Source organism: Pagrus major, chromosome 19, assembly GCF_040436345.1.
Source record: "Pagrus major chromosome 19, Pma_NU_1.0".
Taxonomy (NCBI): domain Eukaryota; kingdom Metazoa; phylum Chordata; class Actinopteri; order Spariformes; family Sparidae; genus Pagrus; species Pagrus major.
Window position 1 is genome coordinate 12,075,329 of NC_133233.1, and position 14,286 is coordinate 12,089,614.

The 14,286-nt window shown below is 39.9% G+C and overlaps 1 protein-coding gene across 1 annotated transcript; it reads right to left on the reverse strand.

The window, feature by feature from the left end:
- Positions 1-106: 106 nt before the first annotated feature.
- rec8b (REC8 meiotic recombination protein b) lies at positions 107-13,629 on the reverse strand. The gene is made up of 18 exons (XM_073487858.1): positions 13,574-13,629; positions 13,342-13,410; positions 12,245-12,387; positions 10,896-10,971; positions 10,257-10,374; positions 8,613-8,688; positions 7,723-7,790; positions 6,708-6,789; positions 6,052-6,109; positions 5,193-5,385; positions 4,535-4,669; positions 3,960-4,035; positions 3,095-3,264; positions 2,782-2,821; positions 2,578-2,653; positions 2,398-2,493; positions 522-628; positions 107-198 (listed from the first exon to the last, which is right to left on the reverse strand). The coding sequence occupies exons 1-18, from the start codon at positions 13,627-13,629 to the stop codon at positions 107-109; spliced, it is 1,731 nt and encodes a 576-aa protein (XP_073343959.1).
- Positions 13,630-14,286: the final 657 nt, after the last annotated feature.

Sequence of the window (14,286 nt, forward strand, 5' to 3'; positions counted from 1 at the left end):
CATGTGATAATCTCATAGGTTAAAAATCATCTATTATATTCATCAATAAAAACATCATTAACTGTAACTAAAGGACTATAATGTTAGTAACTGCACGTGTGTATGTTCAGGCAGTCATCCTGAGGGCAGCAGGGTTTATGGTGATGTTACTGTAGGGTTCATTCTGTTGTACAGTCACGTGTCCAGCAGACAGCAGCTCTGAATAGAGACAGCACTGATTAATACCATCAAAGTGTTTCATTGAATGCTGCTGTGAAGGTCAGTGAAGAAAGCTGAATACAATTCAGACTGAAGCAGCATCAAAGTGCATCTTTCACTTTCTCAAGTGTGCAATTTAATAACCCCATTGTTTTTCCAGTATTGCAATGAATAAATATGTCCCATTTATTTTAACACTCATTTGTGATTATTCCTAAGATCTGTGTCACTGTCTGAATGAAATCAATTCCCAGGTCATCAGTGCTAGAAAATGAAGAACTGGAATATTAACGGTATGTTGAGGCTGCGTTTGATTTCCTCACCCAGCAGTTTGTAGAGGGTGTGAGCTGCAGTGTTGCGGTCAGCCTCTGGGGGCACCAGAGAGCCAAAGGGGACTTCTCCAAACCTCTGCAGGTTGGAGGTGATCCAGCTGGAAAAGACAAGCAGTGCATGGTAGGATTTAATCTGGAGGACTGATATGAATATATTTGGATTGACGCTGCAACATTTTTGTTTTGATAATTAATAGTAATAGACGTGACTTTTATCATGCCAAGAGATTCTGACATTGATATTTTTCTGAATTAAACTGATGGAGCAGACAGTTTGTGCATTATGATCACGACACTAAAACTTTCCATTAAAATCATCATAGAGGCGCTATAGCTGCTGCTATGGATTCAACTGCTGTTCAGACAAGTGAATCCAGTTAAAATCTCCCATTAAGGGCAAACTCAAGTTCAGGGTTTCCCTCGTACACCACTGTAATGTGGATCGCTTATTAAACAAATACTGAACGCAATCAAACAAAGTTTCATATCTAATCTGACACTTACTGGCCAAGTCTATGATTGTTTCAATACATTCGTAGAGGAGTTATAAAGGGCAATGTGTCTGTGTCTTAAATTCATCCCGCAGGCTTACTAGTTGCTTTCTAATTTGACTTTCAAAGCAGATGTCAGACAACTTAAGATGTGGAACAACCTGTGATGCTGGAGGCAACAAGTGTTTCTTCCAAACAACAACATCCTCATGAAAGACAAAAATGACTTTACATATATGCTGTGGCTCCATCTTATACACATTTACACACTGTTGAAAGTCTCAAGACCCGTTTGAGTGCATTAGAATATGCCACCTAAGTTATATAGAGAGGTGACGTCCTGCCCCTTACGGTGTGCCCCATGGGATCTTATTTTGGAAAACTTTGTAGAGTAGTCAATGGGGAGTGGCAAATACATTTTTGATCCCATATGAATTGTGCCATTTGTCAGTTTAAAAGATAATTTTGCAAGTAAAGAAAGTCTCAGTTTGCTTTAAAGGTGGTAAAATATCATTACGTTCAGTGTAAAATATTACCAACACCAACATGGCTGTCAACTCGGCAAAGAAAAAGTATTATGAAGGTGAAAATAACAATAAATCTGGCTATATTCACAGCTGCAGTTATATGAAAGGAGAGTTAATCAGTTATGTGAGCAAGTCCCATAAACGGGACCGGCTCTACATGGTTTCAGGTTTTTACCTTTATTAATAGTAAATTACCTTTTAAATTGACAAATATATGTTTAATTCATGGCACAATTCAAACAGGATATATGCAGAAGGACTAGCTGCTGGCTACATGTACATTATTTCTTCAATATTTCTTCTTCAGAGATTCAGATTGATTCGGATGATGCAATTTATTCTGATTGGGCTATTATTCTGATTATCAGTGGAATATTAGGGTCCTTGTTAAGACGGCTAACGAAACCAGAACTTGTCAACATCTGAAGGGGATGCTGTAGCAGAAGAGAGTTCATGACCATTAAAAATGGCCAAAGTCTACCTTTACTGAGTGGAGAGTAACCATGCCGTGCCATGTTGCCTCAGGATAAGTATTGCAACAATGCTGGAGTCTGGAGTTTCAACACAGGGGAGTAGCCGTGCAATAAAGCGGAACTGAAGGCTTGCAGCATCAATACAGAGTCAAGAACTCGGGAGTCAAGATGGACAAAACATCTCCAAGAAAGCATTCCAGTATATTCTTCAATCCATGAATCAATTCTCTGAACCCCAGATTATCTTTTAAGATTCATATCCAGACTGTAAATAACCAGCAGAGTTCTCACATGAAACTTCTGCAAAAGGCTGTTTCATGAGCTTCTTAAAGTCATGGTCGACCTAGGTGTGTGTTGGGTATATTGTATGAAGTACCTCAGCATGTCCCTGCTCTCTGTCTGAGCCTCGGGCATCTCGATGTTCTCCTCTGCAATAGGCTCCATTTGCAGCTGGGCCTCTTCTTGTGGAGACCTACACACACATGCACACACACCTACAGTGATCTATTTCTTTACCCATCTATCTTGTCCGTCTGTCTATCCTTCTGAGACTCACCATCTGCTGACGGGAGTGATGGCATCGCTTACAGATCTGTCTTCTTTCGACATGTCCAGGATAATATCTAATGCAGCTGTTTACACACAAACATAAAGAAACAGACAATGAATGGCTGGCTGCTTTAATAAATGATGTGTTTGTGGTGCAGCCAAAACATATTGTGAATATAATGTGTGTGAGAATGAGTGGAAGGACTCTTACATGAGCCGTCTGCGGGCTGCAGCCCTGACTCACTGGATATCTGAGAGAGAGGCAGAGTTTCATGAAATAGAAACAAGGTTTGTAATCTAATTTGTCTCACCACTGAACTGAACACTGAGTTGGCAGTCTACCACTGCAGGCTAGCTGGCTAATGGATAACCTGTATTATTATAGCCACAGTTTCATAAATTCCCCCTCAGATTTAAACATGACCTGAAACTGGAGTTTGGTAAGTTTATTAATCATTCCCCCCACACAGATGGTACCATTTGATTTTAGATCATTACATGGTACCAACTCCACACAAACACACCTCCTTCATGCTTGAGTATCTCCTCTTCCTCTCTGTCCTCAGTATTTCTCTGTCATGCTCTGACTCCTCTTCATCTTCCTCCTCCCCTCTCTGTTTCTCCCCGTTTCCAGGCAGGACAGCGAGCAAGGCATGCTGCTTCCATAGTGCCTGGAGGTCAGCATCAGTAAGGGCTGTGGAGGGGTCAAACGGTGGGTTCTGTTATGTCTTTGCACTTCAAAAGAGGACCCAAATGCAGGACACCAGGCAGGCACAAAGCTGAATCCAGACAACGAAGCAGACAAAAAAGTGGACGGAGCAGGCTGACAGAAGAGAATACTCAAAGTACAAGCAGTGATACTGACAAGGGACACGAGCAACGAATGCAGACAACTGAAAGAGGGAAAACACGCCCACTAAGTATAAAAGGGACTAAAGAACTAATGAGACACTAAAGAGGGGGAAGGAAAAACTCAGGAGATAAGTAAACTAAAACCCAAAACTATTACAGGTTTTGGTTGGTATTTTGTATTTTCTTGCCCACAGCTGATGTAAAGAGTTTGTGAAAAGCTAGTGCAACTCAGAGGCTGCTGTAAAGTGCTGTGATCAATAATAATAAAATGTTTCAGAGGCCCTACAAGGTTGTTGCTGATTAGAAAACACACAAAATTCATGATGATTTATACGCTTGGGGCTCTAAAAAGACCATTTATCAAATTTAGTTGATTAGTTTTCTGTTTCTTTTTGTTTTCCCTCTTATGTGCTTCTTACTAATATTTTAGAATCCTTACATCTGTCTGTATTTTCAGTATTTCAGAGAAAAGCTGAGAAATAATTGTCAATGTTCAGTCAATAGATGCATGAGTGAAGTGTAGCACTTGGTACTGACATCCACAGGGGGCATTGAAGAGCTGAGCAGGAGCAGCACACTTAGTCAAGGAGGGCAAGTCCAGCAACACCTCGGACTGAGAGGAAGAAGAGCATATTAGCTTGATGGTACAGCTTAAAATCGCATTTTTTAGTACACTGAGAGAGAGAAGGGGTAAAAGCCAATGTTAGTGTCTCAAAGGAAATTAAAGACATGAGGAAAGAAGGAGGGAGGAAAAAGGAAAGAAGGAAGGAAATAAAATCAATGAGAACTCTCCCAGTGGGCTTAGAGAGCAGGAAGAGAAGTGGAGAGCTGGAGTTTAATTAACTGACACCCTGGTGAATAGACACTTTGATTGAAGGACTTTGATTACCAAATGGCAAATGCTGAAAATTCAATTGGTCAGCATGTGTGTGCATACAGTATATACATCTATTGCTATGGTGTGTGTGGTTGAGAGGGAGAAAGGGGCTGGTATGAATGTGAGATCAAAGAAAAATAACTCCAGGGTGCAATACTGCAATATTTAAATAATGTAAATATTGCATTTTAAGTCAGTGGATCTACTTCAACATATAAATTGTGTGCTCCTGTACCAGGTCGAGTGTCTCGGCCTGCGGGTTTCCGATCTGTTCCTTCATCGCTCTGTCAGATATCTGGACCTCAGGGTCTGCAAAGACCAGCTGACGCCTGCGACCTCGACCAGGTTTCCTAACAGGACGAACAACCACCTGACGGCACAGTGAGAAACACACAGCTTTAATGTTGACAGGACTGGATCTATAAAAGGGACATCACACTCCAGCACACTGGAAAATATGAATCTATGTGGAGACACACCCACGTGTCCTTTCCATTGGAGGTTTCCAACACAAAACAAGCTGCTCATGAGTCACTTTGTGGAATGTAAATTCAAGTTGACGACAACTGTCACACCAGAAAATGCTTTGTCACTGTCACCTGTGAGTTTCCTACAGGTCAGAATTTGGACAATAGGTTTTAGGTTCATAATGGGTGCAGAAATACACCAAACTTGGGTGTGATAGTTTGTATTTCTATTTAGGCAAGCAGGGATGTAATTAAGGAACTAAGGTTAGTGAAAATGTTTGTCTCTGGTAATGATGTTGTCTCCAAAACATGTTTAGCGGATCTTAATTACTTGTTGCAAGTACCACCAGTCAACACATACTACTACTTTTACTACAACCTACTACTGGAGAAATTAGTGAATAGGCGGCATCACCTACGTCTCACCTCCTCATAGGGACTTTCTGTTGCTCCGTCTCCCTCTTTCCCAGATTCCCCAGAAGGCGGAGTTGGCATGGCAACCTGCAGTGGGGTCATCTCTGGGGCAACAGCAGCCATAGGAACCTCCACAGGCTGACCCGTGTCTTCGTCTAGGAGCCACATACTGTCCCGATCTGCTCCCAGCACCGTCTCCTTCAGCCTGGAAATGATAACCCACACACACACACGCCTACTGTACACAACACCAAATATATCTGTATCTGTCATGTTGCACAACTCATCTGAGCTCAATACACAGACTGACTGAGAATCAAATATTAAGTCACTGCAGTATGTTTTCAGTCTTTCTTGAAATTACAGGATGAAACAGTTCTTTTGTCAAAATGTGCCTGCTTGTTAACATGCTATAATATACAGTGCGCAAAGGCAAGCTGGTAGCCTCACTACTGCTCCTTACACACATGCATTGCTACCCTGAAATTGTCAGAACATTACCTTGAGGTACTGTATGTGAGTATCAGTTGAAACGGACTTTACACTGCAGGTTCCATAGTACAAAGTCTATGTAATGTCAGATTGAGCCGATGTGTAAATAAAGCACGTCATTGTCTGGAGAATTCCCAATTAGTGAATCGGCATGTTGATGACGTTGCACAGAGGTGTAACTGTGCCATGATGAAAGATGGGTGCTCCTCCTCCTCTTGCTCGCTATACCCAAGCATTAGCCCTTGTCTAAACCAAACAGAGTCTTTCCAGTAGGTGCAACATGTCTAGACCTGAGTTCATATGTGAAAATGGCTTATGACATTTACGTTGCCCTTAAAGTGTGTTCTGAGCTGTCTAGTTAATTTTCTACTAGACTCACTTGTCAATAGAGGACATGGCTCCTTCAAGTTCCCCTGCTGACTGCCGCTCCTCCACCTCTGTTTAACACACATGTACATAACAAACAGAGAACATCATCCCCATAAAGATGTCATATGTAAAAGGCTTATTACAATCAAATGACTTACATTTTTAAAGAAAAGGTTTTCCTTTTACCAAACCTCTGAACAAATTTCTACTCTTTTTTCTCTCACTAATGTTTTATTGCAGGAGGTGAGAAAACAAACTTTTACTAAACTAAACAAATGCTTCTGACATGTTGTCCTTCAGCTGTCTTTGCTAAAGAAAGTAGGCAGTCATGTTTTCTTTCTCAGTTTCTATTAAAGCAGGGCAGGCTTCCCCAAACTTGAAATGGTACCTCTCTATTCTCCTCCGAAATGAAACAGTCTCCTGAAAATAAGCTTTTTCTCTCTGGCAGAAGCAAGAACACTCACAGAGACAGAATTGCTTTTTTTTTTCAATTATAGCTGTGGCACAAAGGATTTGACCTGGCTGACTGGTGCAGACACATTACAAGAGAGAAACACACTGCGGGACTGAAAAACTTGCCAGATCCTTTTGGTACAAACCTGCAGAATGATATCAAAACATAAAGATACATACGGCATGTGATGCTTATCATACACAAAGACAGACCTCTACGGAACTGGTCTGGTTGATCCATCAACAAGTCAATCTCTCTGGCTGTGGCTTCGGGGAGGTCATCTCCTTCGAAATACTGATACATGAAAGAGAGAAGTCATAAGAGGACAAGATTAAATAATAAAGAGATGGGGATAAGAAACAAACAGAAGCTATGAGGTTTGGACTGTTTAGTGTCCACAGTGTTAAATAATGTAAGGAAAGTGATATAAACACAGCAGGGATTCCACAGCAACAACCAAAACAGAAGGATAAACAAAGAAGTGACTAAATGTTTGCATGCAAAGCAAAGATCAACCCGAGGGGCTGACGAGTGGGGACGGAGGACAATCAAAAGTGAGCCACACATCTCTGTAAACAAACTGTGATTGCAGGATGATGTAATTAAGCCAGAGCTTATCAAGCCAAAAGGACCTCATCAGCTGATCATGCTTTTGGAGGAGGAGCATTATCAGTCCCTAAGTGACAGAATGAGGAGGCTAATAGTGTGTGGAGGTACCGCTCACTGTAGTGAAACACGGCTGCATTTTATGACAAGGAGAATAAAGCTCTGCCTTCTTTTAAGCACTGTGGACGTTGAGAGGTGAATTCAGGACAGTCAGTCAGTCAGGCATCAAGTATTTTATGTCTACATTTCCCCACACCATTAACTTCACTGTATTTAGAAATGTAATGGATTTCTTTCAAAGATTGTAAAAAAAAAAAGAAAAAACCTCACATACCTCCCACAGAATTGAGTTAAATAAAATAAAATAAAAAAAGATCATTGCCACAAACAGACTGGACAATATAGAATCTGTACTGGCTTTAATGCCACTTCATCATCACATAGCGTGCTGCAAAGAGTGACAGGAGAGACCAACAAGCGAGCAGCTAAATTGTGACAAAGACCTTAACCAAAGCGGTTGTGGGCACACGGTCCACATCCCAGCTCAATGATTCACCAGGACGCCTGTTGTGCCTAAAAATGATGACTGGGATGTTTTCTGTGACTCGACAAAGAGTTTACCTCAGCAGCAGGGATGAGCAACTGCTCCTTCTCTGTCAGGGTGATGGCAGCTGTAGGTGACCTGAAACCTGGTTCAACACAGCAGGATAAATTAGGAGCCATGCACATTTGTGGCATATGAAGGGTGTGGGATGTGATTGTGGCACTTGAATTATGGTTTTTGGGAGAGAAACAGCCAAGAGGTCAAGGAATCTGGATCTAGACTTGACCTGGGACTGAGTGATGTGTTTTTAATTCAATATGTGCAGATAAAATGAGATTAATTCACTGATGACAGTGCATTTATTTACGATTTTCCTAACAGGGGGGAAGAGCAGCCTTCCTGTGCCACATTTTTTAAATCTAGAAGAAAATCAACTTATGGAGTTAATTAACTGACCCATTTATAAAACCTCTAAAAATAAATTATCTTGACAAACAGGTAAAATCTTACCAAAAACACTATTTCAAATCCTAATCAGAAACATCTAAAGTGCATAATCACAGGTGTCACAAAGAAATTTAGAAGCATCCAAAAAAATCCTTCATGAATTGCACAGTTATAAACAGTCTTACGGAGTAAGATGTGTCCCATTTCAGATGAGGCCTTATTCAAAGGAAAGTGATTACACAGATGTAGCTTTTAGAAGATTGAATGCTAGTGAGCCAAACCTGCACATCCTCCCTAAAATTTCTGCTCCTGGTGTCACAAGTAGGCAGTGGGAAATGAATTTTAGGAACATAAACACAAAAAGGACTCTATGAACTTCAAAGTTTCTTGAAGCACTTTGAAACAGGGCAACATTATGAACTCATTATGACATGTTTGGTCTTAAAATGTGGACTTGTGGCAGCCGGCCTTGAAATTGGACACAAGTACAGTCTTTCAAATGTCAAAGTATCAGTCTCACCCTCTTTGTCAAGTGTGGTGTTGGGACTGGGCACCAGGGAGTGCTGTGAACCTGCCACTTCAGTCACCATCACTGGCTAGAAATACACATGACAAATATTATGCAAGACAGAACACTGAAACAGATTTATTTTCATTTCTTGGATGAGTGTGAACCTAATGAAAAACTAACTTTTCATCAGCAAAATGTGTTCAAACATGAGGTTAGGATTGTTATAGACCAGACTGATTCAGAAATAATATGTTTGCTTATTTGTTCTTTTGCCTCTGTGTACCAAAAGGATGCTGCTGGTTTGCTTTGGTTTCATATAGACCTGTGGTGAAACTTATGGGTCATATGGGTGACATGTGATGCACTTCCTTATGTGTAAACTACTGAAATTCAAAACAGAATCTTAATATACAGCAGTTTCTAATTTGCATTGTGAAAGCTACAATCCACTGAAGAGATACTTTAAATTCCACGATAGCGCCCAATAAAATATTTTCATATTATCGTCCTTATGCAATTTAAACTCACACATTAGCTCTGTTAGTGATTTAAGTCACACCTTTTATTTCCCCACGACAATATTACAATGAGACAAAGTTCAGCCATGTCCGCTAGATTTACAGCGCACAGAGTAAGAGTTATACACTATGATTTACTCTGAGAATACCAATGATTGTGTGGAGGGATGTTGAACGCCTGCTGTGTTAGAATAGGAGTGACCTACACTTCTACGGCCATGAAACAATGATTCACTTGTATGCTCTTGACTGAGAACATAAAAAGCTGGGATAGTGTAGATTTGTAATTTATGAGGTATGTGACAAAAAACATACAATGTTGGAGAACCCAGAAAAGTAACATCACAAGAACATCATATTCACACATGGTTCAACACAACAACCTACAGTATGTGGCTGTGTAGAGGCTACAGGTGTGTGTGTGTGTGTGTGTGTGTGTGTGTGTGTGTGTGTGTGTGTATGAGCTCTATATTTGGACTGTGTAGCACTTGTAGCAGCTGAGCAGTTGTGCGGAATGTGGACACATTAACCTACTTACTATTTTAAGTATGTAATTAGAATATTTGATCAATTCACTGCTGTTTTGGACACAAAATGTTAAATTGTTAGCATTACTGAAAGAGAAGATTCAAACTCACAGACGGTCTTACAGAAGAGGTCTTAATGGACTTTTCTTCAGATGTGGGGATATATTAAACTGCAGTTTGTTTGAGACAACTTCATAAACAAATATATTAAATTGTGGGTATTGGTTTTACGTCTTGCATACTGAATATTCAGCATCTTGGGTCATGTTTCCTGGCTATATATAGTCTATTTCTTAGCCTTAAAATACTACTATTATGAGTCACGTTGACTGTTATTATAACAGTTGTATTGTACTAGAGTGTCTACTGATGCTCCTGACAACAACATCCATCCAGCCTGCTCATGTTTACTGAGTGAATAGTTGCTATAAAGTGCAGGCTACCTGGGGATGGTGACTGTGTACAGATAAATTTAATATTAGCTGAGTTTTGTTGTGCTACAGAGCAGAGAGACATTACATGTAGGTTACACCCCGTGCTTGGATATTCACGAGCCACACATGCACATACAGTACATAGCTGCACTGATGTATGTATTGTCAATGTACCTGGTGTATTTTATAGGGGCTGGGTAGTTGGTGTGACTCCATAAGACCGAAGAAAGGATCCTGAGCTCCCTCGGCCTCCTCCATCATGTACAGGTTGTCAGGCACATCCAAGGCCAGCCTAAGAAGAAAGTGACACACACTGATGTTACGAACCAAAGTATTCCTCACACACTTTGAGTGCTGGGCTTGCTAATGAAACACTACACATACTCTTAACCACGCTGTTAGTTTCATGGATTTATAAAATAATAATAGAATATAAGTGGAATAAGATTAATGTACGCTGTCTCTAGAATGTAGGTGTTAAGATATATGGCATCTGCAGAAACACAAGCACATACATTACCACTGTTCCATAACACTGCTTATTAAACATTTACGAAGTCATTCACATGAGAGTAGCTCAATTTGTCCGTCACTCACTCAATAAAACGCAACCATCTCCTTTTCACAGTCTTTATTGCCCTAAACAATCTGCCTCATAAATATTCCACCAGATGCTTCTGAGCTCAGACTTACTCAAACACGTATAACCTCAGCACAGTTCAGCTTAAAATCGTAGGCCCCAGGATACAAAACACTCTGCGCATGATCAAATTGTGTGTGTTTGTGTGTGTGTGTGTGTGTGTCTGTGCAGACCTGTCGCACTCAGCCATGTCAATGCGTATGTATCTTTTACGGCGCAGCAGGCGGTCAATGGTCTGTTGAATTTCCTCTGGACAGAGAGAAGGGTTCAAAGTTTTCACACACACAACTTTTACTGTAGCAGTGCAGTAATTTCTTGCAGAAACAGAAGCAGAGATGTCACATGTCATTTTAAAAGATCTGATATGACAAATTTAATGAAGGTGAACATGTAACCATTCTGCCTCGTATCCACACAAGAGGAGGAGACAATGAAGGAAACAAGACATCCTTGAAATTAAATATTATTTTCTTATGCATAAACTCTGGGTTTACTGAAACTCTTTAATTCTTCATTTTGAAATTCACACTCGAGTCTGGACTGACGAAACATATTCTGCAGGGTGCATATGCCTTATCCATTTTAAAAGACCACATTATGAAACCAAGAAGACAAACAGCATAAACATTATGCACTCTCAGTATGAATGTCAGTATGTGACAGCTTTGGGATTCTATTCTTTTCCTATGTGAAATGAAATGCCATTTTTGAATCCAAGAGCAAATGCAGACAACAAACAGTGGTTGCTGTCTTGGCATCTCCTTCTGCTTATCATCCTGCATTCTATTTGACCATTTTCATCAACCATGACGACGGCATGATTGTGAATCCGTCGGATGCAATATCAGTGTCAGGGTGTAATTTAAGACTGGATGAATAGAGACTCTTGAGCTGTGTTTGATGATATTGCATTCATCAGCTCTACATTGGCTTCTAAATCAGACTCGTCAGGGTGATTTGTAGATGTGTGACATAAGCACTGTTTTGCTTTTATAATGAAACAGCATTTCTGAGATGACTACATTTTGCAACTGACAGAGACAATTTATCTGCTGTGTTTTGCATAAGATGAACAAACAGCATTTTCACATTTCACCTGAGCTTACCTTGTAGGGCCGCCCGACAGACAATTAAGTTTCTTGTTAAACTGAACTGAAATCATCCTGCTTACTGAATGCATTTTCTGCAAATCCTATATTAGGATGTGCCTGAAATATTATTCCCTTAAATCCAACTAACCCATTCGACGTTCTTTCTAATTTTTTGTATACACTGTGAAGTGAAACTGCTGCCACAGTAACTGAATGTATAGTATGAGTTTTATACAGCACAAAAAAACAAAGAAAGTCTCAATTTTGTGTGTCTTCCACTCATTTTATTTCCTTTCTTTTCTTTCACCTAGCAGGAATTTACAGTCTATTGTGTGCAGACAATGTAGCTTGGAGGAGAGTTACGACTCATAATAATTTTCAGTTTCTGGTCTCTCTACTCTTGCTTGTTCCACTTTGTCTGTTCCACTTACCAAGCAGGAAGCCACACTGCCTGTGGTAGACTACAACCACTCCATACTGCAGCTGGGAGGACAGGTAGAGAGAAAACCGAGGCTTCGGTAGGCTGGGCTGGGGTGGAGGAACCTGAGCTGTCACATAGTCCAAAATGTCGTTGCTGTAAACATTTGACAAAGTGTATTATTAAATTACACATTTAATACACAAGTACATTGTCTTTAATCTTAAAGAAGTTGCACTGGATCCCTAAAAATAACATAAAACATGTTTAAATTCAAAGAGTTAATAACACGTATGCACTATTTTGTACTATTTTAGGTAGTAATGCAAAGAAAGATTATATGTTCAACTGTTTAACTTTTAGTTTAAACTCCAATAGGTGACAATACCTTCACACTCTGGGTCAACCAATGTGTTTTCAGGGCTGATACAGATACTGATTATTATTCATCGAGGAGACTGACAAGTGATATTCTGAACCGCATATGCATTTGCAGTAAAAATTAAAATCTTAATAATTAGTACAAATTACTCAAGTACTGTACTTGAGTAGAATTTTGAGGTACTTTACTTGAGTATTTCCATGCTACTTTATACTTCCTCTCTACTACATTTATTTGATGACTTAAGTTACCAGTAACTTTGCAGGTTCAGATTATTCAGTGTTGATATGATATCACCTGTAATGTGTGACCAATCAGATAGTATTGTGGTTGGGACAATGAGTGAGACCACAGAATAGGGACTATTGACAGGAGGGAGAATGCTGCCTCAGAGCCACAGAAGCACACAGATGTTGGCCCAGATAATTGGCAAGGCCAATAATCAGTCTATTCCTACTTTACACCATTCTAACCAACAGGTGGCCTGAAAGCAAGCTGCTGAATATGCACCCCAAAACACTGGTAAAATCAGCTAATATTAAGTTACCAGGTAAAGTAAGGTTGGTAAATGGAGGTGTAAGTAGCTGATGGTGACAGAAAGTACTATAAAATCATTAAAACATATAATTTATCTGGCCTACCTTACTTTAATCAAATTGAGCAGTCCTGGCAGCGACAAAACCAGACAGATAAGCTAACATTAGACAACCCTGTGAGCTTATTCTTACCATGTTCGCTTGACATTGACTTTGAGAAACTCTCTGCGAGTGACCCTGATACCTCTGGTGGCTGCTAACCTGAAAAACAAAACAAGTAGAAATAAAACTTAGCTGACAGGCTAATCTGACATGTAACTAGCCAAAGGCATCTATCTTGCTGTATTAGTTTGCTAGCTATGTTAACACAAAGACTTGCTAGCTTTGTAGATACAAGCTAATGAGCTGGTTTTTTTAAACTCACCAAATTGTGGAAAAACATCCAGTTTGGCGCTGGAGGACATTTGGGTAGTAAAACATATTTACTGCTTCTCTACAAAGCAGATAAGTTGAGGGAAATTGTTAAGGTTTATGGATTCCTTCACTGGCAAATTGATAAAAGCTTAGTAAGTCCTGCTGCGCTGCTGCCACGGTTTTCCCGCGGCAAGTCCGGCTGACCAATCAGGCTGCCAGATTCATCACATTGAAAGTAAACAATAGTGATGCATTCAGGAAACATAGAAAAATGTGAATACTAAGCTTTTATGTAATCACGCTTTAGGTAGAAGGGAGACTAATGACAATGAAACAAGTACAGTACAGCATTACTTTAATATTTTACAGTTATGTTCACAAGTGGAAGTATCAATTACTCTGATTGCTGTAGATAATTACCACTGGGGGTAAATACATTCAATCAGGTAGTCTGCTTCAGTATCATTTTGATTGATTTCATTTTGATTGCGAATTTACACTTATCAGTATTGTACTATTTATCCTACTACATTCACACATCTGCACCATTCACCACACCATAGCTGTATTTCCTTACTTTTCAGATATACTTTATTAAGCATTGTTATGGATAAAATCACCCTGCAATATATTAAAGTAGTTAAAATGAACTCCTTATCAGCCCATTACAACTTTAAAGTCATGCTTAACACTGCTGTTTTAATGCATAGGTCTACCTGGTCG

What these genes read in the sequence shown, in the direction of transcription:
- rec8b (XM_073487858.1), bottom strand. Translation starts at nt 13,629, where the DNA reads ATGTTTTACTACCCAAATGTCCTCCAGCGCCAAACTGGATGTTTTTCC. An exon ending in GCCCCTATAAAATACACCAG is followed by an intron (nt 8,689 to 10,256) that starts GTACATTGACAA and finishes GTGTATTTCTAG; the next exon opens with CCAGTGATGGTGACTGAAGT. An exon ending in TGCTCATCCCTGCTGCTGAG is followed by an intron (nt 6,790 to 7,722) that starts GTAAACTCTTTG and finishes TTCATGTATCAG; the next exon opens with TATTTCGAAGGAGATGACCT.